This window comes from Raphanus sativus, chromosome 6 (assembly GCF_000801105.2).
Source record: "Raphanus sativus cultivar WK10039 chromosome 6, ASM80110v3, whole genome shotgun sequence".
Taxonomy (NCBI): Eukaryota; Viridiplantae; Streptophyta; class Magnoliopsida; order Brassicales; family Brassicaceae; genus Raphanus; species Raphanus sativus.
Genome location: NC_079516.1, coordinates 28,700,821 through 28,726,042, shown reverse-complemented (window position 1 = coordinate 28,726,042; position 25,222 = coordinate 28,700,821). Strand labels below are relative to the sequence as shown.

Below are 25,222 nucleotides of genomic sequence, written 5' to 3'. Positions count from 1 at the left end.
ATCTCGAGATCAACTGCTAGAAACATTTTCTACACAAGGGAAAAGCCTACGGAAAACTAAAAACGCAAAAAACACGCACAAACCGAAGGAAACGAGCAGCCGACTCCGGACATGGCCGTGGCCGCCGGGCGGCTAGCCCCGTGCTGGCCGTGGCCGCCGGCGGCTAGCGCATGTGCTGGCCGTGGCCGCCGGGCGGCTAGCCCCGTGCTGGCCGTGGCCGCCGGCGGCTAGCGCCCGTGCTGGCCGTGGTCGCCGGGCAGCTAACTCGTGCTGGCCGTGGCCGCCGGCGGCTAGCGCCCGTGCTGGCCGTGCCGCCGGGCGGCTAGCCCCGTGCTGGCCGTGGCCGCGGGCGGCTAGCGCCCGTGCTGGCCGTGGCCGCCGGGCGGCTAGCCCGTGCTGGCCGTGGCCGCCGGCGGCTAGCACCCGTGCTGGCCGTGGTCGCCGGGCGGCTAGCCCCGCGCTGGCTCGGGTCGTCGGATGGCTAGTCTTCGTGCGTAAATTCTAGGCTTCCGGGTCGCCAGAAATCCGTGTTTTGCGACTTTCCGAGATCCCGCAAATAAAACTCCTTTTCCTGCTCCAAGATTCCAAAGAACCCGTAAGACGTCAACGGACAGGAAGACTTCGTATAAAACGGTGATGGTTATCTTAAAACACCATGTGCCTCAGCAATGGATCGAAGATCTTCCGAAAGACTCGACATCCAAGTAGGAGCATTCTATCAAGGAAAATCGTAGAAAACAGCGGAAGACCGGAAGACGGCCCGAAAGGGACCAAACCCGATCGAACAGCCCGTTTACGATTTTCTAAAAGGGATAGATATGACGGTTTACAATTATCTCCGCATAACAAGATAAATGTTAAACTTCCGAAAAGATAAATGTCAACTTTCCGAAAAAATAAATGTCAACTTTCCCGATAAACGCGAAAGCCGACGAAAATGGAAAAAGTCCAGCCCGCGGCAGACTCAGCCCATCAGGGATAGACCGTCATATGGGAGTATATAAGCAAAGCTAGGAGCAGAGGAAGGGGGATCCGAATCAGAAGAAAGAAACCACCCCAGAGCAACTTAGAACTTAGGCGCTTATTTCCTTTTTTAGCGAGCTGCGACTCAACTAGGTTAGATCTAGGTTTTGAGACTAGCGACGATCGACAGCTCTTGTGGCCAAGATCTCGACCTGTTGTCCAACGCTCTCCGCAGATTCGGAAATAAGATTCTTTCTTTTTTGCTCTCTTTATTTTACGCATTTATTCCCAAACTAGACTCGTATTAACTTTGTCGTGCGTGGCCCAGCAGATAGCCGGGATCCTCGGGGGAAACTAGGTCAACTTAGTTTTCCTACGTTTTAACTTAACTAAAATCGACAGTGCGAATTTCTGTTCCCACAGGGTACCGCAACCCTTAACACAACAATAAATAAACTAACTCGACACAGCTCTCTAACTTGACACCACTTAACAAAATAAAATACTCTAACCCGGGAAATGGTGATTTCGTGTTCATCCCCAAAATCGGCAACATCCTAACTTCCTACCACAAAGGCCAGAAGAGAGGAACTTTCAACCGACTGCGGCCCACAGTCCTTCGGGTCACCGCTCGACAGCCCACAGTCCTTCGGGTCACTGTCATATTACACCGTCGTGTAATCACTCAGCCATAGGCCATGATCCCGTCTCTCTGAGTCATCCCGATCCAGCGAATAAGGGGTTTCCTTAAACCCGCTAAATACGAGGCAGCGAGGAAACACAAATCAACCCTAAACAAGCCTAGTATGGGCGGGTTACGCACATACTGACGGCACAACAAACACTACACAATAATCCCTAGGAAAGACCTAAGGACAAGACTCCTACACAATACTCAACAACACTAAGGAGTCTACAACACTCACTACCAGTACTAGAAGTCCAGCCTATATGGCTTAAGACCCTTGTACCAACACGACACTAACAAGGAAATCGGCCTATATGGCCAAGATCTCCGAAACAACACAAACCCTGCACAAAACAAACCTGCCAACTACCAAGCAAACAACCTAATATCTCTAAGGCAAGTCTAATCCAAATCTACTCAACCCAGAAAATAAATAAAGCAAGACATGCCTAACAATCCTATGCCAATTCTGCTAAGCCATAATTTATCATACTATACCGGTTCATGCATAATTGTATCAATCATCCTAGTCCTAGTCAGGTTATTTATCTCAGTCTTAATTCCATATATATATCTCAGCTTAGCCCGTGCTAAACTGAGTCCGGTTTATAAAGCAAATAACCCTAAGGACTCTATCATGCAACAGCGTGAGCATTCTACTCTATATGCTACTCGATCTGTCCTAAGTTCCAAGTGGAACTCAAACAAACCAACTCACAGTGTTCTTGCAGCGTGCCGATCGGAGAGAGCCTAGCCAAAACCCGTCTTCAATATCTGGAATGGACTGGTATGGACGAATCAGGACTTGGACAGAACCTCCTCTAGCTTCTGGATATTCTTCTCGGACTTCGGTAGAGTAACAGCTCTTAAGAATGCTCTAACTTCTTCGAAATAGCTCCAAACCTCTTGATTCTTTTTTCTACTTCTCTTTCTCTCTCTAACCCACGGTTTTAGAGTGATGTTTGAGTGTGAGGAATGAATGAAACGAGCTGGGGGAGCTGGGTTTATATAGATATGGCCAACCATTGAAATGGTGCCACTCCATCGCCTGTGTGTCGTCGCGCATGCTTCCGGTTGCATGCGTTGCGACACACGGGCGTCCAAATGTCAGTCAGCATGTCCTCCTCACATGCCAGATGACAGCAGCACGTCCACATGTCTCTCAGACTGGCTGGAGTGCTTGCATCGCGACACACGAGTCCCCTGGGTGTCGATTCGCATGTGCAGACTGCAGATACGGAGACACCTCGTGCTACGACATGTCAAGCAGCAAGGGAGTGGCTCCTGCACGCCTACACCTCCTCCTTGGGTTGACACTCAGCTGCTTAGTGGATAACCATCACGTCCTGGCCTCTCAGATCAAGCCACCTCGAGCTTCCCGGTCGATTTGCGCGATTTCGGCCTTCCCGGCTTATTTTCGACCCGTGATCAATCCCGAATATTTTTCCGCTCCCGTTCTGATGCTCTGAATATTACTAATAGACTCCATAAGGATTCTGAACTTGGAGAAAAATATTTCCCGAGTCTCCGGCTTCCTCGAAAAATAGACAATACCGAAATCAGGGTTTTCGGTCGATTTCGGGTTTTCCCGTCGTGCTTGCTTCCCGTCATGCTTGCTTCCCGTCCTGCTTACTTCCCGTCCTGCTTCCGACTTATAATGTCTCTGAAATAATATTCCGCTCATACGAAGTTTCAGGGAAAACTTAGCGGCTAAGTCACGTCATGCTTCGAAAACGTCGTGCTTCTATCCCGTCGTGCTTCCAAAAAGGTTATGCTTCCAAAACGTCCGTCTGATCAATCTAAGATTCTTCTGTAAAGAGTAGAGCAGCTTACTTCAACTCATGCTTCACTTACGACCCATTCTTGACCTTCTCGTACTCCGAAATTTCTCGATCGATCCGTATCGTCCGCGATTTGACCACAAGGTTGATGCTCGACCATTCTTCTATTTTCTCCGATCCATGTCAAGTTTTAAATGATCAAAACTCAACATTCTTCATGACTCTTTGATTCCCAAAAGCTTGGCTCCAGATCTTGACTTTTACTCTCTCGACCATTTTATCCCTTCGGGAGGGTTATTACATTCTCCCCCCTTAATAGAATTCGTCCTCGAATTCTTAAGTGTGCAACTGCTCAGCTCCACGACTCTTGCTCTCCCTTTGATAACAATCTCTCCTTGGATCACTTTGTCTCACGGTCTTGATCACTTGATTTGCTTCTTTATCGATTTGCCCTTGAAATCTCTCTTTCGGTTTCTCTGATCTCCATGAACACTTTGGATTTTGAACTTGCTCCACCTTGATGACGACTACTCCATAATTCCTCCTTACTTCACTTTAACTTGGTTACTAGATGTGCTTCTTCATCGGTTCGCTTTTGATATCTTCCATACGAACTTCTGATTCTGAACCTTCACTACCTTGATGTATTCCGGAACAATCCCCCTTTGTCTTGAATTTTTCTTGACTCCCCATGGTTTACTCACTCTCAACTCATCTTCATATCGGTTTACGCTCTTCACAGATGTTACAAGGTCTCCATAATCGTCTTCATATCTCTCCACTTGAATGATCACTGAATTGTCTGCTTGCTCTTATTCTGCCATAACGCGTATTTTCCATGATACTATCTTGTCCTTTCGATAGATATCATCCTTGCTTCTGATTACTCAAACCCATTTTCTGAAACTCTCCTTTTTCCCAAATACTGATGAAGCCTTTTCTCAACGAAGTCTTGTTCTTGTCCAGTCCATACCACTGTCTTGTCCGTCTGAACTCTTTCTCTTTGGGTTTTTGGCTTTAACTCTTCTCACTTTAAGGTTTCCATCCTTAAAGTTCCGATCAACAAACACACAAGCTGCAATCTCAAAAGAACACTTCACAGCAAGTTAGTTAACACTAACCTAACAATCTAATCGCAAAACTAACCAGCAACCTAGCGATTCTATCCCCACAACCTAGAAATTCTATCTAGGCAATCTAACAAATCTAACCAATCTATCCAAGCAACCTAGCAAATCTAGGTTCCACTATCTACTCCAAAAAGGGCGGTCTAAATTCTAAGGTTCTAATGATACTAACGATTTGTGTGATATTTCAACCATTGTAAATGTTTTGTTAGGCCATATGTCCAAGCGCTCACTATTTTTCATCTTGTAAACCACACGATTCAAATATGCAACAATCAAACAAGAACATGCATACTTGAATAATATGGTCACGTAATTACTCAATAGATAACGCAAAATGATAACCATTTTCACTATAAAACATATCATCCCATCAAATACATACATACTTGACAGAAAAACATCTTTTATCGCTACCGATGGTATATCATACAACAAAAGGGACATCGGCTGTCACAACACACTACAAAAGTCTGTACACCGCTATATCACAACAAAAAGTCAGTACCCTACTTACCAGGCCCTAGGCGTCTAAGAACGCCATATATAGAGTAACATATCGCAGTTGGGACAGTAAGTCCACTCCGACGATTCCCCGGCTGGTTGTGCACTCGGTAGGTAGGGTATCCCGGATAGCTCGTAGTACCTCCGGCAATCAGCAGTCAAGTGTCCGGCAACTCCGCAAGCAAGGCAAGTCGGGTACAGATCCGATCCACTAAGATGGGTAGTAGTATGATATGGGTATCCGTGAGGATCCACATATCTATCTCCGGCACCAAAAAGAACATCGCTACCTTGTTCGTGATGATAGGACTGAGGAGCGTAAGGATCTCCAAGAGAAGTAGATCCTCCAAAAACATAGGGTGTATCGATAGCTGGAAGGCGAGATGGCCCTCCGGTCTCATAGATAGTCTGATAAGGTGGTAACTCAGTCGCGGCTGTCTCCATAGGTACACAGGTGGACGGTCCTCCAGTCTCATACGTAGTGTGAAAATGTGGTGGCTGAACCGTGGCTGTCTCCATAGGTGGAATGCTGGGCGGCCCTCCGGTCTCGGATGTGATAGGAAAAGAAGTCATCACAATATCCATCATGTCGAGGTAAGTCCGCACTAACTCGTTGTTTCTATCGTCATCTCTACCCTCAATAGCCAATGTGGGCAGACAGAAGTACCTCCATAATGCGTCCTCTAGCTGAAGGAAAGCAGAGTAGTCGGGAAATCCCAGTAATGCAGGTGGGATGGGCAGCTCGAACGCCTCCAAAGGTGGGGACCCAGATGGCATCCCTACTGGCGTCGGTGGTAAAGGACCATGATCCTCAGCAGGATCATAGCTAGGTGTCTCTCCGGTAGTGCCGGTAGACGAAATGGTGATTGGACTCGATGGCCCTACTTCAGAAACCTCCATGACAACATCCTCAGGCTCGGTGTCATCATCAGAAAGAACAATAACAGGTGCCGGATCCACCATAGCATCAGGATCAGTATCATCATCGGATATAACAATGGGTGTCGGATCTGTATCAGGCAAAATAGGATCACACTCCTGTGATGGAAAAAGATCGGCCAGTATCGGGCTATGCACAACGTCGGAACCCTCCATAACTCCAAATATCCACCCTACCACACCAGTACAACAACCTGCGGAATCAAAGTTACAAAATATATAAGGGTTAGACAAAATTATAAAACTATAATCTATCTTACCCCTCCCCAACGATTGGATACGACCGGATTCATAGAGAGTGCATTGGCGACTCCTTTTTGACTCGAAAATTATTGAAAATATTTTTGAAAACACGGGAACCAGTGAGCATAATCGTAACCATGCTCTGATACCACCTCTGTAACACCCCCGAACCGTCCTAGGCATCGGTCAAACCACCGGCCAACAATCAAACAAGAACATGACCGACGGAGCGACCAACACTAAGGGTTGGAGATTAAAGGTCAACCGGCCAGCCAACAATCAAACAAGAACATGACTGACCGTCCAACCCAACACCATGGTCCGGAAGCGCTACATGACGAGCTAGGGACGATCCAGTCAGTGCCACAGAATTTACTCCGCAACTTAGACCAGTTCATCCTCTAACACATCCCGCTAACTCAAGGCATAAGGCTTTGCAACCCGTACCCGAAGTTAACGTTTTCCGTTAGATCGAGGCCTAAGGCTTTTCAACCCGTACCAAGAGCTAACGTTGTGTCGGTTCGGACTAAACCAATATCATATTGGACCCGTTCAATTTTAAATAAATTCTAAGTCTTTTAAGAATATTTGCAATATTTTAGGGATCCCAAACCCGAATAAAACGCAACGGAAAAGTAATGTTTAAGAATCAAACCGTAGCACAATGCACTGCAAATCTACTCCGGCGGCCTACGTATCCGATCTTCTACAACCTGAACTCCTGCAAAAAGGACAACGAGAGTTGGGTGAGCAACCTAAGGTTACCCAGTGAGCTGGCTACCTCTAACCCAAATCCTAATGTAGCTAGCCCAAACAACCCAAAAACAACAAGCAATCTAGCCTAAGCGCAATAATAAAGCCTAAGGCTAATCCTTAATCCACACCGACTAAGGTATGCTCGACCTTAATCTAAAACTAACAGCTTGCCAAACGGCCAACTAAACGAACGGATCCCTAGCAATTCTAACAATCAATACTCGATCTAAGTTAACACCGTATCTCAGTGCTAACACTAACTCAAGGGTACCGCAACCCTTAACACAACAATAAATAAACTAACTCGACACAGCTCTCTAACTAGACACCACTTAACAAAATAAAATACTCTAACCCGGGAAATGGTGATTTCGTGTTCATCCCCAAAATCGGCAACATCCTAACTTCCTACCACAAAGGCCAGAAGAGAGGAACTTTCAACCGACCGCGGCCCACAGTCCTTCGGGTCACCGCTCGACAGCCCACAGTCCTTCGGGTCACTGTCATATTACACCGTCGTGTAATCACTCAGCCATAGGCCATGATCCCGTCTCTCTGAGTCATCCCGATCCAGCGAATAAGGGGTTTCCTTAAACCCGCTAAATACGAGGCAGCGAGGAAACACAAATCAACCCTAAACAAGCCTAGTATGGGCGGGTTACGCACATACTGACGGCACAACAAACACTACACAATAATCCCTAGGAAAGACCTAAGGACAAGACTCCTACACAATACTCAACAACACTAAGGAGTCTACAACACTCACTACCAGTACTAGAAGTCCAGCCTATATGGCTTAAGACCCTTGTACCAACACGACACTAACAAGGAAATCGGCCTATATGGCCAAGAACTCCAAAACAACACAAACCCTGCACAAAACAAACCTGCCAACTACCAAGCAAACAACCTAATATCTCTAAGGCAAGTCTAATCCAAATCTACTCAACCCAGAAAATAAATAAAGCAAGACATGCCTAACAATCCTATGCCAATTCTGCTAAGCCATAATTTATCATACTATACTGGTTCATGCATAATTGTATCAATCATCCTAGTCCTAGTCAGGTTATTTATCTCAGTCTTAATTCCATATATATATATCTCAGCTTAGCCCGTGCTAAACTGAGTCCGGTTTATAAAGCAAATAACCCTAAGGACTCTATCATGCAACAGCGTGAGCATTCTACTCTATATGCTACTCGATCTGTCCTAAGTTCCAAGTGGAACTCAAACAAACCAACTCACAGTGTTCTTGCAGCGTGCCGATCGGAGAGAGCCTAGCCAAACCCCGTCTTCAATATCTGGAATGGACTGGTATGGACGAATCAGGACTTGGACAGAACCTCCTCTAGCTTCTGGATATTCTTCTCGGACTTCGGTAGAGTAACAGCTCTTAAGAATGCTCTAACTTCTTCGAAATAGCTCCAAACCTCTTGATTCTTTTTTCTACTTCTCTTTCTCTCTCTAACCCACGGTTTTAGAGTGATGTTTGAGTGTGAGGAATGAATGAAACGAGCTGGGGGAGCTGGGTTTATATAGATATGGCCAACCATTGAAATGGTGCCACTCCATCGCCTGTGTGTCGTCGCGCATGCTTCCGGTTGCATGCGTTGCGACACACGGGCGTGCAAATGTCAGTCAGCATGTCCTCCTCACATGCCAGATGACAGAAGCACGTCCACATGTCTCTCAGACTGGCTGGAGTGCTTGCATCGCGACACACGAGTCCCCTGGGTGTCAGTTCGCATGTGCAGACTGCAGATACGGAGACACCTCGTGCTACGACATGTCAAGCAGCAAGGGAGTGGCTCCTGCACGCCTACACCTCCTCCTTGGGTTGAAACTCAGCTGCTTAGTGGGTAACCATCACGTCCTGGCCTCTCAGATCAAGCCACCTCGAGCTTCTCGGTCGATTTGCGCGATTTCGGCCTTCCCGGCTAATTTTCGACCCGTGATCAATCCCGAATATTTTTCCGCTCCCGTCTGATGCTCTGAATATTAATAATAGACTCCATAAGGATTCTGAACTTGGAGAAAAATATTTCTCGAGTCTTCGGCTTCCTCAAAAAATAGACAATACCGAAATCAGGGTTTTCGGTCGATTTCGGGTTTTCCCGTCGTGCTTGTTTCCCGTCATGCTTGCTTCCCGTCCTGCTTACTTTCCGTCCTGCTTCCGACTTATAATGTCTCTGAAATAATATTCCGCTCATACGAAGTTTCGGGGAAAACTTAGCGGCTAAGTCACGTCATGCTTCGAAAACGTCGTGCTTCTATCCCGTCGTGCTTCCAAAAAGGTTATGCTTCCAAAACGTCCGTCTGATCAATCTAAGATTCTTCTGTAAAGAGTAGAGCAGCTTACTTCAACTCATGCTTCACTTACGACCCATTCTTGACCTTCTCGTACTCCGAAATTTCTCGATCGATCCGTATCGTCCGCGATTTGACCACAAGGTTGATGCTCGACCATTCTTCTATTTTCTCCGATCCATGTCAAGTTTTAAATGATCAAAACTCAACATTCTTCATGACTCTTTGATTCCCAAAAGCTTGGCTCCAGATCTTGACTTTTACTCTCTCGACCATTTTATCCCTTCGGGAGGCTTACTACAGGGAACGTCTTGTAAACTGCCGTAAAATTTAGGGAACTTAGAACCTAGGTGGATAGTCTAGCAAGATAAGTCTTAGGCATTTTCTTCCAGTTTCGTTCTATTGTTCCTTGATTTTCTAGGCAGAACGCGCAAACTGATCTAATCTCTCGAAAAACTGAGAAACGATCGCCGCGCATCCTTGGCATACTCTTTCCGCTTCCGTGGGACTAATGGCACGACGGTGAGCTACAAAATTAAAGAAATAACCTTCGGTAAAACTTCATGAGTAACCCGAAGCAACTTTCGCCAAAAAACAAAATCAAAGTGGAAACATTTCCCGTGTAAACCACGGAAACAAGACTACTTTGACTATCTGCGATTTTCTATCTTCATGAAACCGGACATCCATTACTTTCGTATAAACATGTTACACAAAAACAGCATAAGGAAAACCGAGATCGGTCTCATGCAAAACGACATCGCAATACGGAAAATTACGTCCAAGCGGGAAATAACCCAAAACTGAATCCGAACGTGTTCTTCGTCGATTCCTTAAACTTTATTTCCTCGGATAAAATGAAACAATTTTCATGCGACCAAAGGAAACTTTATACGAAGCATCTATCGTATAACTGAAACCTAAAGTGGAAAATCGTTTCGAAAAGCCATCACCCATAACTTGGAAAACTCCGCTATTATTGGCATGTCTATCTCGACGAACTCTATTCGGCCCTCGGCCAACTACGTCTTTCCATAAAGTCCGGACCTGAATTCGGCATCACCATTAAGGACAATCGTGAACCAATATGACCTTAATGCCAAAGGATCGCGGTCTGATCGTTTACCAACTCCTTGGTTAAACGGCTGAACACAGCCTTCACGCCAAGACAAAACAGTTGAACGATCGCCGCTCCAATCACTTAAGGGCCAAACGATAATCCACGATTTGTCATAAAACGCCAAGTGACCATTACGCGAGCAACTCTGTCGCATAGCCCAAAAGCGGAAATCATGTGATAAATTTCTCGTAATAAAATCAGTCCTAACAGCCATACGGTTACGAAAAAATTTGAACTTAACATCGACTGATTAAGTTCTATACGCCCCGTAAACAAAGCATGAAAAGAAACACTCGTGACAAAGCTCCAAGAGTTATACGAGTCGTCCTTAAAATCCCGGAAGGCCAACACTTCGCGAAGCAAAGCGAAGGTAGACACTTCTCCCTGGGTCAAATATACGCGACCCCTGGTCCTAATTCCTCGACCAAATTTTATAACTTGCACGTCCAAACTGAAACAACAGTTTCTGACTACGGACATTCGCAAAACATCTCCAAGCCCGCGAACATTTGAAATGCGGTACAAGGGAAAATTAACTCGTACACATTTGAAATGTGTATGCTTGTATAATCCCACGTTTTTTGAAGAAACCGGATTTTCGAAACTCTTTACAAACACAGAAACCGAATTTTCGAAACTCTTCGCAAACAAACTCGCCAATCGCTAAACGGCCTCAACAATGGATCCAGTATCCACCAAATAAATCATAAACTATCGCCCGGAAACATTCCGCGATTTCTAAAAGCCCATAGTCCTTTATGGCATAAGAAAAACAAACTTCAAAGCACTGCGAGACGTCGCTTCGTGCCTGAACATTCGTTTTTCGATTAAAACCTTCATACGCCTTCTAAACGGCATCATATCGTTGTTGCTGATCACAACAAACGAACTCTAACGTCCTAAACAGACAAGCCACCTAAGGGTAGGCTCTTTTACATCCGACAAGGATCCCATAGCGCGCTATACAAAAAATCCAAATTTGGTTCAGCACTTCGTAAAGGAAGTAGCTCGATTCGTGCCTAGACAAATCATATAAGCCGATACCACTTCGCGGATTTTAAAACGGTACGAATCAGGTTAAAATCACAAACAGGCAAAACGAAAGCCGATTTGTCACCGCACAGCCTCAGTCTGAGAGTAAACCTAGGTCTTGCCCTAAACCCAGCCTTGCTGGTATCTTAACATCTCATAGGCAAAGCGTCAACGACGCGAGATCCCAAAATTTGTCTCTTCACTCAAGTCTGTACGTTTTCACGAATTTTTGCGTAAATCGTAAACCGCAGGAAAATCTCGCTTTGTACAAACTACGGATACGGTGATCGTCAGGGAGGCAGGAATGAGACGACAACTCACACCCTGCCCCTCTAACTTCGACAAACAGAAGTTCTAAATGCAACATTAGTATTTTATAAAGATTGAGCCGCAGAGTTCAACAGATGCCCTGAAAAAGGCCGGGATTCGAAGCCACCAACAGCCAGTCCCGCAAATACACATCATGGCCTCTTAACGGCCGAAACACAATCAAAATAAAAATCTCTAAAGGGATTGATAAACCTAGACGCTCCCTGGAGCATCACCTTCATCCTCAAAACTCACCCAAAGTAGGAACGGTCTCACCGTCGCCTCCATTGGTCGCACCACCGCTGCATGTCTCATATGCGCCGGCTTCGCGATCCTTGACTGCGTGGTCCTGGTCCTCCGAACCCTCCGAATGCAGGACAAGGGTGCACACGGATTTCAGACCAGCAAGAATCAAGTCGAAGTTGAGCAACGAACTCACGGTCTTCCCGACGTCACGTTCGAGATCGCCAATCAAAGGTGATGTGGATTTCCGCAATGAAATACTCTTAGCCAAAAATTTCGATTTTCAACTCATAATCTTCCGCCCGCAAGATCGTTTCCGCGTCTTACAGGCTGGGGGGCTAACTATTGGGGTCAAAAACGGTTATCTCAAAATCAACAGCTAAAAATATTTATCATGCGCGGACTTTCCATAAAACAAGCGTCGAAAGCAAAACAAGTCGTACAGCTTAAAAAACCTATGTTAAAGTCGATCGTTCTTGTTTTACACGATAAACTTTACGAGAAAACCAACTCAGATTTAGTCGTAAAACTTCGATGATACAATCAAGAAGAACCGAGAGACATTAGGTCCGTAGCTGAGATGACACGACCATACGAAAGTATACGGAAGAAACGGGAAGTGATCTAAGTTTGGATAGGCCGAACGACAAGGAATCCGCCTTGAAACTTCAAAGAGCCCGTTCTCTCAAACCGTGAGGACCCAGAGAACGATCAAGATATCAAATCGAAGCCCTCGTTGAGACGCACGTGCTGGTCCTGCCCGCCGGCGGCTAGCCCCCGTGCTGGTCCTGGCCGCCGGGCGGCTAAGCCCCCATGCTGGTCCTGGCCGCCGGGAAACTTCAAAGAGCCCGTTCTCTCAAACCGTGAGGACCCAGAAAATGATCAACATATCAAATCGAAGACCTCGTCGAGACGCACGTGCTGGTCGTGGCTGCCGGGCGGCTAGCCCCCGTGCTGGCCGTGGCCGCCGGCGGCTAGCGCCCGGGCTGGCCGTGGCCGCCGGGCGGCTAGCCCCGCGCTGGCCGTGGCCGCCGGGGGCTAGCGCCCGTGCTGGCCGTGGCCGCCGGGCGGCTAGCCCCGTGCTGGCCGTGGCCGGCGGCGGCTAGCACCCGTGCTGGCCATGGCCGCCGGGCGGCTAACCCCGTGCTGGCTCGGGTCGTCGGATGACAAGCTTCCGTGCATAAGTTCTAGGCCCCGGCCGTCAGAAGTCTGTACTTTGCGTCTTTCCCAAGTTTTCGCAGAACGAATCGTTGAGATTCCGCGTACAAAACTCCCGCTCTTACTCCAAACTAAGATCGTCGGAAACACTTCGGAAACTCGTAAGATATCAACGGGAAGGAAGATCTTAAATTCTTCGTGCGAAACAGTGATGGTTATCTTAAGACACCACTCATCTCAACTCTACGAAGGATTGAAGATCTTCCGAAGAAATCGTAGAAAACAACGGAAATCCTAGAAACGGCCCGAAAGGGACCAAACGCGATCGGACAGTCCGCTTACGATTGTCTGAGATAGATACGACGATTTACGTTTATCTTCACATAACAAGATAAATGCTAAATTTCCAGAAGGATAAATGTCAAGTTTCCCGAAGATAAATGTCAAGTTTCCCGATAAACATGAAGGCCGACGAAAATGGAAAAAGCCCGCTTCGCGGCCCAAAAGGAGAATAGACCGTCATAAGAAGGAGTATATAAAGGAGCTTTGGGAGAGGAGGAAAAGGAGAGCGAAAATCATTAAGAGAGAGAGAGAAATCCGAGATTGGAGACCTAGAGAGCTCCTGTTAGGTTAAGAACTTAGAATTCAGGCGGTAGACTAGCAAGGTAGGACCTAGAACGTCCGGCCGCCTCTCGTTCTATTTTTATCTTGTCCGCAGGCTCCTGTCTCTCTCGGAAGGATCTAACAATCCTTTTACTTAGAGTTCCGCACATAGAAACCCTAGGCATTATTCTCGACATGCCCGTTTCTATGACTAACGCTCGTACTAGACGAACTCCGCCAGGCAGTTCGATCTCTTGTTCAAACCCTTCCAACTGAACTACGTCCGACTTGATCCTCGAAAGGGGTACGTAGGCAGCCTTCCTTAAGGTCCAGTCCCAAATCTCAATAAAACCTTTCCGCATTTATTTGATCACTTGTCGTTGGTTGTCGCAGAGAATCCGCACCTTCAGGGAAAGTTAGGTTTACTTAGCTTTCCTCCGTTTTACTTAATCAAAATCGACAGTGCGAATTTCGGTTCCCACAATCTTCACAACATCCACAAAGACTCGACATGCACCAGGGCCCAAAGGTTGAAAGTGGACAAGATGTTCAGGATTACTCGATGACCAACGTCCTTCAGCGACCACCACGTTATTTCCGGATAGGTCCAGCAGCTTGATTTTCTGATTAGGCTTGAATTTATTACGCTGCAACCACAAACCACAAAGTAGAACCAATATTCAAAGATCACAACCAGAACCAATCAAGCAATGCAAGGACAGAAACTACCTCTGATCTGCGAAGAGGAGATGGTGGAATTAGAGGTGACTTATGTTTCATAGGCGCTACAGGTTTCTTTATAGGAGCTGGTGGAGTTGAAGGAGAATCCTCATTCGTAGACTGATGATCAATGACAGTCGTTGCAGGTTTGGCAGTAGCTGTTGCACTTAGTGGAGACTTTTGATTCTTACAAGTTGAACTCCCTGCTTTTGAACTTCTGGCAATAGAACTTCCTGCTCTCGAGCTTCCTGCTTTAGAATTAGGTGTTTCTGAGTCAAACACAACTCTATTTGCTGGCCATGCAACAAAACTGTTGTGATAATCCTCCATAGCTGTCTTCTCCACAGTAGGCCTCCATATGTAGGCATCAGGGTTTACTACCTCATCCTTCTCTTTGCTGGACAAAGACGCTTGCAGAATACTTTCTTCTCTTTGCTGGACAAAGACCAAGGAGCTGGAGGAAGGTAAGTTCTCTTCCCACGGGGCTGAGGATGTAAATCCTTCCTAATGCCAAGCAGTTCTAGATCTTTTCTAGCGTTAAGCCCATCTTTTGATTTTCCACAATGCAACAACGTTGCAACAAGGCTTGCAGCAACATTTCTTTCCACGTGCATCACGTCTAAATTGTGCCTAACCGGGAGATCCTAGACAAAACAAACACACATAACGTTAGTGTCAAAGAAAGATACATGTAGAACAATTCTGAAAATAGACATCAATTTATATTACATACATACCTCCCAATAAGGCAGATTGAAAAAGATTGACCGCTTCTTCCATCTAGAGAGCTCCTCCTCATCCACTACTTCTTCCTCTTCCTCTGATTCACTGGATTCGTCTTCTGTATTGGACTCAGACCCAACAGACTCTTCAATCTTCCTCTTCCTTCCAGTTAGTTTCACATTTCCGAAATCATTCTTGTAATTTCTGAGTATTTGGCTTATGTTCTGACCACTGAGAATCCTACCCTTATTCCCATGCTCAGCTTTACCATCAAACCATGATTTCTTTCCTCGATAAGCATGTCTCGGAGGTAGACCTTTTCGATGGGACATATATATGTGCTTCCTGCAGTTACTCAGCCACATACTATCTGTGTGTTTCCCACACACAGGACATCCCATTTTTCCCTTAACTTTACACCCTGCAAGATTTCCATACGCAGGAAAATCCTGAATTGTCCAAAGAAGCATTGCTCTTAACGTGAAAGTGGTGTGACTGAATGCATCATATGTTACCTCTCCTTCCTCATATAGATGCTGTAGATCCTCTATAAGTGGTTCTAGGTACACATCAATATTATTTCCAGGTTGGGTTGGACCAGGAATCAGCAATGACAACATGATGTGCTCCTCCTTCATACACTTTTCAGGTGACATGTTGTAATTCACTAGCAAAACCGGCCAAGCACTGTAGTTCACATTCTTCATGTTGAAAGGATTGAACCCATCAGTGGACAGTCCAAGCCTAAGATTCCTTTCCTCAGCGGCAAATAATGGGTATTTGTCATTCATCTGATCCCAAGTAACAGAGTCTACCGGATGTCTGCTTTTTCCATCACTGCTCTTGTTAGTAAAATGCCACCTTAAGTCCTTCGCCATTTCCTCTGACCTGAACATCCTCTTCAGACGTGGAATTATCGAAAAATACCTGAGAACTTTCTGTGGAATTCCTTTCTTCACATCACCTGTGCGCATGTTAATCTTCCATCTTGAAGCATTGCATTTCGGACAGTTGTCAAGCTTCTCAAACTCCTTTCTGAACAGACAACAGTCGTTCACACAAGCGTGTATCTTCTCATATCCCATATCAAAAGATCTCAGGAACCTTTTCACTTCGTACAAGGATGTGTGCAAGACATTCTCCTCGGGTAGCATCTATGGCAAAGTCTCAAGCAAAAGATCGAAGCTTCTATCAGACCAACCACTCCGTGTCTTTATCCGAAAGAGTGAAACTATCGCCGACAGCTTGCTGTGGTTACCACAATTTGGATACAGAGGTGTTTCTGCATCTGCTAGCTTAGCAAGAAACTGATCTTCTTCCTCATCTTCACCTTCAGCAACCTCACTTTGATCACACTGCCTAAGAAAATCTTCATCGAGAAACTCAGCAGCTTGGTATAGCCCTAAAATCTCTTTCTTCCTCTCGCTTGCATTGCTTCCACAGTGAGGACCTGATATTACTTCTCCATGATGATACCAATCCTCCCGCATCTTGTAACTCAAATCCATTCCCCTAGTTACTAGATGATCAACAACAACACCGGCTGAGTGACGATCTACATTGCGACAGTCTATGCACGGGCAAATGATCATCTCACTCTCTACTAAATCTGAACCAACGCGCCTTACAAACTCCCACGCACCTCTCTCATAATCAGGATCAGCTCTTCAATTTAGACACATGAGAGGGTAGTGTAAACTATTTTACTCACAGAAAAATCAGTAATTATAATCTATAATGTTTTTCCTTACCTGTTTAGATGAACCCATGTCTTTTCGACCATTTCTATGTTCTAAAGTTTCTAACCGATAACCAAAAAAATCAAAACAAACACCACACAACATAAGATTATGTCAAACACCAAACACACACATTGTCAATCAACAATCAGTCACCAAACAATTCGAACACATGAACATAGAAATAGTCGAAAAGAATCACCTCAATAAGATCTGTTTCTGTCTTCAACTCGACTTCACTGCAGAAAGGAACAATCAAAAGCTCAAACCTGCAAATCAAAAGAGAATGATATATGGTGTTTTTCACATCATTGTATATATGTTTTCATTTGTTTCAAGTCACTAATTCGTGTCAGTCTAGTCCTTTTTGACCTTTTACAGGTCTGGAGTTAGTAGAAGGAAGAAGAGAAGGTGCCTGATGAAAAGAAGTCCTTTTGGAGCATTCCTGCGGAGAACACTCAAGAGAACAGTCCCGAGACTGTTCTCTCGCAAGCGGAACAAGCAGACGGAGTGATCCGGAGATTGTTCCAGACGAATATGGAAACTCCTATTTCGGGAATTTAAGCCCTGTTGCCCTAATCTCTTTTCTTCTGATTGGCGCCTCCATATAAAAACGCCATCTATCTATTTTCTATTTTTTTACGCTAGTTTTTACAAGAGAACACTGAGATTTGCGATCTGCAACTTGTAAGGGAGAAGAAACCCATCCTCTCATAGAGAAGATCATCTGAACCCTTTTGTTTCATACTCTGTTCTTATGCAATTTTATTCAGGATTTATGTCTTTGTCTATTTGCATCATGATCGAGTAGTAGCCTTGCTCGCCTAGGGTTTTTAGGGTGTTGAGACATGAGCTAAACATAGATAAGCGATCCATAACTGTTCTTCATTCATACTGTTCTTACTGCTTTCATTAAACTGATCACTTGATGTTAGATCACTAGTTCATCACCTAGTTAACCGCTTAGGATGATAACTTGACATGTATTGAATGAGCTTAGTATCCCTAATCAGCGAAAGTAGATATTAGGGTGGTAAGTGAACTGATCGGACCTGTTCTCTAAAGCTTGCAATCGATCCTCATCCCAACGACAGTTAGGTGGTGAGATCGATCTGCAAAGCGATCACTGCCACGACAGTGGAGTGTTCCAGCTGAGTGATCCGAGTTCTAGAAAGCACTTCATCGCGCTTGAATAATTGTTTGGCTCCAATTCAACACCCAATGAAATACCCTAGGCTAGCTCTTGTTTAATTGAATCAATCTCGTGTTTATTTTGCTTGTTTACTATCGCCTATTTCAACCAAATTATATTTCTTCTTAGCTTGATTCTGGAACTTATAGAACTAGAGTGTAGACTGGTCCTCTGGATTTGAATCTCAAGTACTACAATTGCAACTGTTAACTTGGCAGTAGCAAGGATTCATTTTTAGTGTATCAAGTTTTGGCGCCGTTGCCGGGGACCAGATTTTTTACCTCTAATTTTCGGTTTCATATCTAGTCTAAGATATCTAACTCGTCTTATTTTCTTTGTTTCAGCTGATGATCCAGGTGCATGACCAGTAGACATACTCGGAGCAACGCACAAGGACCATTGCATCAGCTTACTAACGAGGAACTAGCGAGATTGGAACGACAGAACCGTCAACAGCCGAGATCAACGAACACCAACATGGGTGATCATCCAGATGATCTCACTGCTGCACTTGCACTCATGCAACAGCAGATGCAGCAGATGCAGCAGACGATCCAAGCGCAGCAAGCTGCTGCCGAGCAAGCTGCTCTGAATGCTGCGAACCAGCAGAACCAACAGGAGGAAGTGGTCCAGATCGGCAGAGAAACTTGCTGCGTAATCTGCCTGCTACGCGATCTGCCATAACCCCTCCACCGTGCACTAGGCAAGACTTCGAGATCAAGCCAGCCTTGATAAGTCTAGTGCAAAGGAAGATCTTCAATGGACTTCCTGCTGAGATACCGATGGACCACATCGAGCACTTTGAGAAGATGTGTGGTTTCACTAAAGCGAATGGAGTACCACCCGATTACATCAAGTGTACTCTGTTCCCTTTCTCTCTTGATGGGAAAGCTGCTCGCTGGCTTGATTCACTACCCACAGGATCACTCACCACTTGGGAACAAGTCCGAGAGGCCTTCTTAAGCCACTTCTACACGAAATCGAAGACGGCAGCTCTGAGACAGAAGATCGTGACCTTCAAACAGCTGGTGGACGAGCCGTTCTGCGATGCTTGGGAGCGATTCAATGTCTACCGCAGAGAGTGCCCACATCACGGTTTTGAGGAAGACTATCTGCTGGGAGTGTTCTACGATGGAGTAGGCTGGGAGTACAGGAACGCTTTGAACTCAGCCAGTAAGGGAGATTTCATGACTCAGTCCACTCAAGGTGCATTCGAGTTGATTGAGAACATGGCCTCAAGCTCAGCTGACAATAACCGCGAGACTGATCGCACTCAGAAGGTGAAAAGCATCGACAACAGCAAGATTGATGAGCTCTCTGCCAAGGTCGATCAGCTGATTAAGAGTAACCAGAACCAGGTCTTCATCATGGAAGAATCCCCTCAGGATAAAGCTACCGCGGAAGGCACATCAGAGGCAGGTCAGTCGGCTGAGGATCAGCATGAAGTGAGTTATGTGAATGGGCAAGGATGGCAGTTCAAGAACTATCACCCGAACCCAAACGTGAGGAACAATCCCCACCTGTTCAACGCCCCTAAACCAGACGATAAAGCTCAAGGAAACCAGGGTCAGAACAGTGGATACCAAAGGCCTTATGGCAATCAGGGAAGAACCTTTGTCCTCAACCCAGCTCAGAATGCCCAATTCCACAGCCAGAAACAGCCGGTTAATCAGCAAGCTGCACAACCGACTCAGACTGCTCCGCATGATGACATGAAGAGCCTCGCCAATATGATGAGCCAACTGCTCCAAGGACAGCAGATCCAAGGGAAAGCACTGAACCAGGTCACAAACGACATCAACACCAGGATGAATCATATGTTCAATGACCTGAGTGCGAAGTATGACAATGTCTCAAGCCATATGAGACAGATGGATATTCAGATTGCTCAGACTGCTGAGAATGTGAAGAGACAGCAAGGAACTCTCCCTGGAAAAACAGACAAGAACCCCAAGGAGTGCAATGCAGTAGGTTTGAGGAGTGGAAAGCAACTGCCTGATCTAGACCCCAGGAGATTCACATCGGCTGAGAAAGGGAAGCAGAAGGAGTCGGATCAACCATCTAAAGCTGTACCCACAGATGAGGAAGATGCAGAACAACCTACTGAGACTGTTCTGACTGAAGCAGAGCGACCCGCTGGGGTTGTACCGAAAGTGCCTTACCCTGTTCCAGCTAAGGCTACACGCAAGGATAAGGAAGAGATGAAGTGCAGGAAGATGCTGGAAGACCTAACTGTCAAGCTCCCTCTGATGAGTGCGATCCAGATGATACCATCCATGCGTAGCTTTGTCAAGGGATTGATCTCTGGGAAGATATCTGATGACAGCGAGTTCATGATTGTCTCTAAGGAGTGCAGCGCGGTGCTCCAGAACAGAAGGATCAAGAAGTTGGGTGATCCGGGAAAATTTGTTCTCTCGGTTCAGATTGGGAGAACACTTTTCTCATGCTCACTGGTCGATCTAGGGTCGAGCATAAACCTCATGCCATATACTGTGGCTAAGCGCCTTGGATACACGGACTTCAAGCCTACCAGGATGTCCCTAGTGTTTGCTGATCGATCTGTGAAGTCTCCAGTTGGAATCCTAGAAGATCTTCAAGTTCTGGTTGGAAACACAATTGTTCCTGCCGATTTCGTTGTTCTGGAAGTTGAGGAAGATTCCAATGATCCCCTGATCCTAGGCAGACCATTCCTCTGCACTGTTGGAGCTATCATTGATGTCCGACAAGGGAAGATTGATCTCCACCTTGGAGATATTGTGATGAAGTTTGAGATGGATCAGATGCTCAAGAAACCGATGCTGGATGGACAAACTTTCACTGTCCAAGAAGATGGTGATCCATTAGAGCCGCATGACGGAATGATCGAGGAGATTCTCACCGAGGATCCGCTTGAACTCGCCTTAGTCAGAGCTGAAGCCGAGCAGAGCTTAGAGAGTGTTGATGCTGATGCCTATGCCAAATTCCTGGATTCAGCCAGGAGTATTGAGAGAATGGTGGCGAATCTAAGTCTGGGGGAGAACAGTGAGTCCAGCACAGCGACTGGAACAACCGCGCCTCAGAACCCGTCTGTTCCGGCAGCTCAGACCGATGACTCATGGAGCGAGCTGAAAGCTCCAAAGGTAGAGCTCAAATCCCTTCCCAAGGGACTCAGGTATGCATTTCTTGGACCCAATTCCACATATCCTGTCATTGTGAATGCTGACCTGAACAATGCAGAGACTGCTCTGCTTTTGTGTGAGCTGAGAAAATATCGTAAGGCTTTGGGTTATTCTCTAGCTGACATACCTGGCATTTCACCTGATCTGTGCATGCATAGAATACACCTGGAAGATGAATCGATGACTTCTGTAGAACATCAGAGGAGGTTAAACCCAAATCTAAAAGATGTTGTAAAGAAAGAGATAATGAAACTTCTAGAAGCAGGTGTGATCTATGCGATCTCTGATAGTAAGTGGGTTAGTCTGTGCATGTAGTACCTAAGAAAGGTGGGATCACTGTGATAACCAATGAAAAGAATGAATTGATCCCCACTAGAACAGTTACTGGTCATCGCATGTGCATTGATTTTCGTAAGTTGAATGCTGCGACTCGTAAGGATCACTTCCCACTTCCTTTTATTGATCAAATGCTTGAGAGATTGGCTAACCACCCTTACTATTGCTTTTTAGATGGTTATTCAGGTTTCTTTCAGATTCCCATCCACCCAGATGATCAGGAGAAGACGACGTTCACATGCCCTTATGGAACATATGCATACAGGAGGATGCCCTTTGGCTTGTGCAATGCTCCAGCGACCTTCCAGCGATGCATGATGTCGATTTTTACTGATCTGATCGAAGACATAATGGAGGTTTTCATGGACGATTTCAGCGTCTATGGGAGCTCCTTTCATGTCTGTTTGTCAAACTTGTGCAGGGTGCTGAAGCGATGCGAGGAGAAGCATCTGGTGCTGAACTGGGAGAAATGCCACTTCATGGTCAGAGATGGGATTGTTCTGGGACACAAGATATCAGAGAAAGGCATTGAGGTGGACAAGGCAAAGATCGAGGTCATGATGAGTCTGCAACCACCAACTTCAGTGAAGGGAATCAGGAGTTTCTTGGGACACGCTGGCTTCTATAGGAGGTTCATCCAGGACTTCTCTAAGATCGCGAGACCACTCACTCGGTTGCTCTGCAAGGAAGCTCAGTTTGCATTTGACAGTGACTGCCTAGCCGCATTTCACACGATCAAGGGAGCTCTAGTCAGTGCACCAGTTGTCCAACCTCCAGACTGGGATCTTCCTTTTGAGATCATGACGGATGCAAGTGATTTTGCAGTGGGAGCAGTCCTTGGACAGCGTAAAGACAAGAAGCTTCACGTGATTTACTATGCAAGCAGAACCTTAGATGAAGCTCAGTGCCGATACGCAACCACAGAGAAGGAGCTCCTTGCCATCGTGTTCGCTTTTGAGAAGTTCAGATCCTATCTGGTTGGATCAAAAGTGATTGTGCACACAGACCACGCGGCTCTCAAGTACCTACTCACGAAGAAGGATGCTAAACCGCGGCTCTTAAGATGGATTCTTTTGCTCCAAGAGTTTGATCTGGAGATAAGAGACAAGAAGGGGGTTGATAATGGAGTAGCAGATCATCTCTCCAGGATGAAAGTGTCAGATGAGACAGTTCTTGATGTGGAACAACCGATGGAGTACGTCAATGCGATTGGTCTGCGCAACATGGAACAGTCGTCACCTGTCATCAAGGACTGTTCCCGCGTAGAAGGAGCATTCGTTGCAGTGATCCAGAAGGAGTACCCGAACCTTCCATGGTTTGCTGAGATTGCCAACTTCTTGGCAGCTGAGAAAGAGCCTTTGAGGTTCACTGGGAATGAGAAGAGGAAATTTCTAAGGGAGGCAAGGCACTACTTCTGGGATGAGCCGTATCTATATCGGCAAGGCAAGGATGGGATCTTCAGGAGATGTGTTCCAGAGGCTGATATTCCAGGGATCCTTCACCACTGCCACGGTTCCTCTTATGCTGGTCACTTTGCCACCTTCAAGACAGTTTCCAAGATCCTCCAAGCCGGTTTCTGGTGGCCCACTATGTTCAGAGATGCTCACGCTTTCATATCTCGATGCAATTCATGCCAAAGGATGGGGAGTATAAGCAAGAGAAACGAGATGCCTCAGAACTACATCTTGGAAGTTGAAGTGTTCGATTGCTGGGGGATCGATTTCATGGGACCCTTCCCAGTCTCTCACAAGAACGAGTACATCCTAGTTGCTGTGGACTATGTCTCCAAGTGGGTAGAAGCGATTGCTAGTCCAACCAATGATGCGCGAGTTGTAACCAAGATGTTCACCTCCATCATCTTTCCAAGATTTGGAGTGCCTAGAGTGGTTATAAGCGATGGTGGAACTCACTTTATCAACAAGTTGTTCCAAGGATTGCTGAGCAAGAATGGTTTGAAACACAAGGTTGCAACCGCCTATCATCCCCAAACAAGTGGTCAAGTGGAAGTTTCCAACAGAGAGATCAAGAACATCCTGCAGAAAACTGTCAACACCACCCGCAAGGACTGGTCCCTTAAGCTTGACGATGCTCTCTGGGCGTACAGAACAGCCTACAAGACCCCTCTAGGGACCACTCCCTATCATCTGGTCTATGGCAAGGCGTGCCACCTACCTGTTGAGCTAGAGTACAAGGCCGCTTGGGCTGTCAAACTACTCAACTTCGACATCAAACCCGCCAAGGAGAGGCGAACCATTCAGATCCACGAGTTGGAGGAGATCAGGCATCTGGCCTATGAGAGTTCTAAGATCTACAAGGAAAAGACCAAGGCGTTCCATGACAAACGGATCATCAGCAGAAGCTTTGCTCCGAACGATCAGGTCTTACTCTTCAATTCACGGGTTAAGCTGTTCCCTGGAAAGCTTAAGTCCAGATGGTCCGGACCTTTCACCATCAAGGAGGTTCGCCCTTACGGAGCTGTTGTGTTGCTGGACACAAGAGGTGGAGAATTTGTTGTTAATGGTCAGCGTCTAAAGCCATATCTTGCTGACACAACAATCGCTGAAGGTGTAGAGATACCCTTAAGCGATCCCCCTCAAGCCTAATCGGCTCATTGAAGTCAAGCTAGTGACAGAAAACAAGCGCTTGGTGGGAGGCAACCCACTGGTGAGTGTAAATATTGTCTTCTTTTTGTCTTTATCTTTCTAGGAACTAACTTGCAGGTTGAAAAATCAAGAAAATTCGAGATCACTCCAGCAGAACACTCCAGCGGTTGTTCCGCAGATTGTTCCAGGTAAGTGCTCGAACAAAAAAAAATAAAAAAGAGAAGAGGAAGCGGTTTTGATGGACCTATTTAAGGCCCAAACACTCCACTTCCCCACTTCATCTCTCTCGCCGCAAACCACCCCCTTAGAACCCTAAAATCGCGAACAAACATCTCTCTCTTTCTCATCGATTTTGGTTCTAACCTCTTGGGATTCTCTTGAGATTGGGTTGTTTTGCAGGAATCACCTCTCCAATCAAGGTAATCGGACAAGAACTCTCCCCCTTTAGCGCATGCAAATCGCGATTTGGGAGTGATTTCTTGGGTTCTCTCTTTCCTTTATGCTTGCGATTTCATCCTAGGTTGTAGCTCTTGATAGTATACTTGCTACTAGGATTGAACTCATGATTGATTTTCAATGGAAGAGGAACCGATATGTTGCTTATGATTCTTGGCCTTTGCGATTTCTACTGTTGAGATTGAGGCTTGTGTAGGTTGTCTAGTAATCGATGGACTTGGATAGAACAAGAAGATTGGATTGTTCCATCTTTGCTAGAACAACCGACGAACTGAGCTAATGTAGTGTTTTGCTGTTGTTTTGCAAATGCCTCCAAAGATGTGAAACGCTAGAACAGCCAAGAGCACAGCTTCTCCAGCCGTGAGTGCTCCACCTGGTTACCCATGGCCGAACAAGAATGAGGGCGCACCCATCGACCTCAATGATCCGATGCTCCTTGACTTCAACGTTGAGGGATGGGACAAGGAGTCGGCAGCGATATACAACAGGCTCCTCTTAGCAGAGATCCTGCCCACG

General features: G+C 46.0%; 2 protein-coding genes and 1 non-coding gene across 8 annotated transcripts in view; all 3 read right to left on the bottom strand.

Annotated features, from left to right (window-relative positions):
- Positions 1–4,917: 4,917 nt before the first annotated feature.
- The window catches only part of LOC130494377 (uncharacterized), a 36,744-nt gene continuing 16,439 nt past the window's right edge, over positions 4,918–25,222 (bottom strand). For 2 of the 5 annotated variants that reach the window (XM_056989671.1, XM_056989670.1), the window contains 3 exons: positions 17,164–17,230; positions 6,901–6,966; positions 4,918–6,196 (listed from right to left, as the gene is read on the bottom strand). In XM_056989671.1, the coding sequence (XP_056845651.1) occupies positions 5,091–6,158 (1,068 nt within the window). In that variant the 5' untranslated portion in view covers positions 6,159–6,196; positions 6,901–6,966; positions 17,164–17,230 and the 3' untranslated portion in view covers positions 4,918–5,090. Of the gene's footprint in view, positions 6,197–6,900; positions 6,967–8,252; positions 11,379–17,163; positions 17,231–25,222 lie in introns of those variants that run through there. The other 3 variants (XM_056989674.1, XM_056989673.1, XM_056989672.1) reach the window with 2 other exon arrangements.
- LOC108824817 (uncharacterized) lies at positions 14,037–16,535 on the bottom strand. Of its 2 annotated transcripts, XR_008936027.1 has the most exons (3): positions 15,237–16,535; positions 14,509–15,143; positions 14,037–14,426 (listed from the first exon to the last, which is right to left on the bottom strand). XR_008936027.1 is itself a non-coding variant. In XM_056989669.1 (2 exons), the coding sequence occupies exons 1-2, from the start codon at positions 16,374–16,376 to the stop codon at positions 14,877–14,879; spliced, it is 1,407 nt and encodes a 468-aa protein (XP_056845649.1). In that variant the 5' UTR covers positions 16,377–16,535; the 3' UTR covers positions 14,037–14,876. The 2 variants fall into 2 exon arrangements, 1 of the variants encoding a protein (XP_056845649.1); XM_056989669.1 differs by having other exon boundaries at positions 14,037–15,143.
- On the bottom strand, positions 19,146–19,252 carry LOC130497261 (small nucleolar RNA R71). Its single transcript, XR_008936266.1, has one exon. It is a non-coding gene; the product is annotated as a small nucleolar RNA R71 (small nucleolar RNA).

What these genes read in the sequence shown, in the direction of transcription:
- LOC108824817 (XM_056989669.1), bottom strand. Translation starts at nt 16,376, where the DNA reads ATGCTACCCGAGGAGAATGTCTTGCACACATCCTTGTACGAAGTGAAA. An exon ending in TCAATCTGCCTTATTGGGAG is followed by an intron (nt 15,144 to 15,236) that starts GTATGTATGTAA and finishes TGTTTTGTCTAG; the next exon opens with GATCTCCCGGTTAGGCACAA.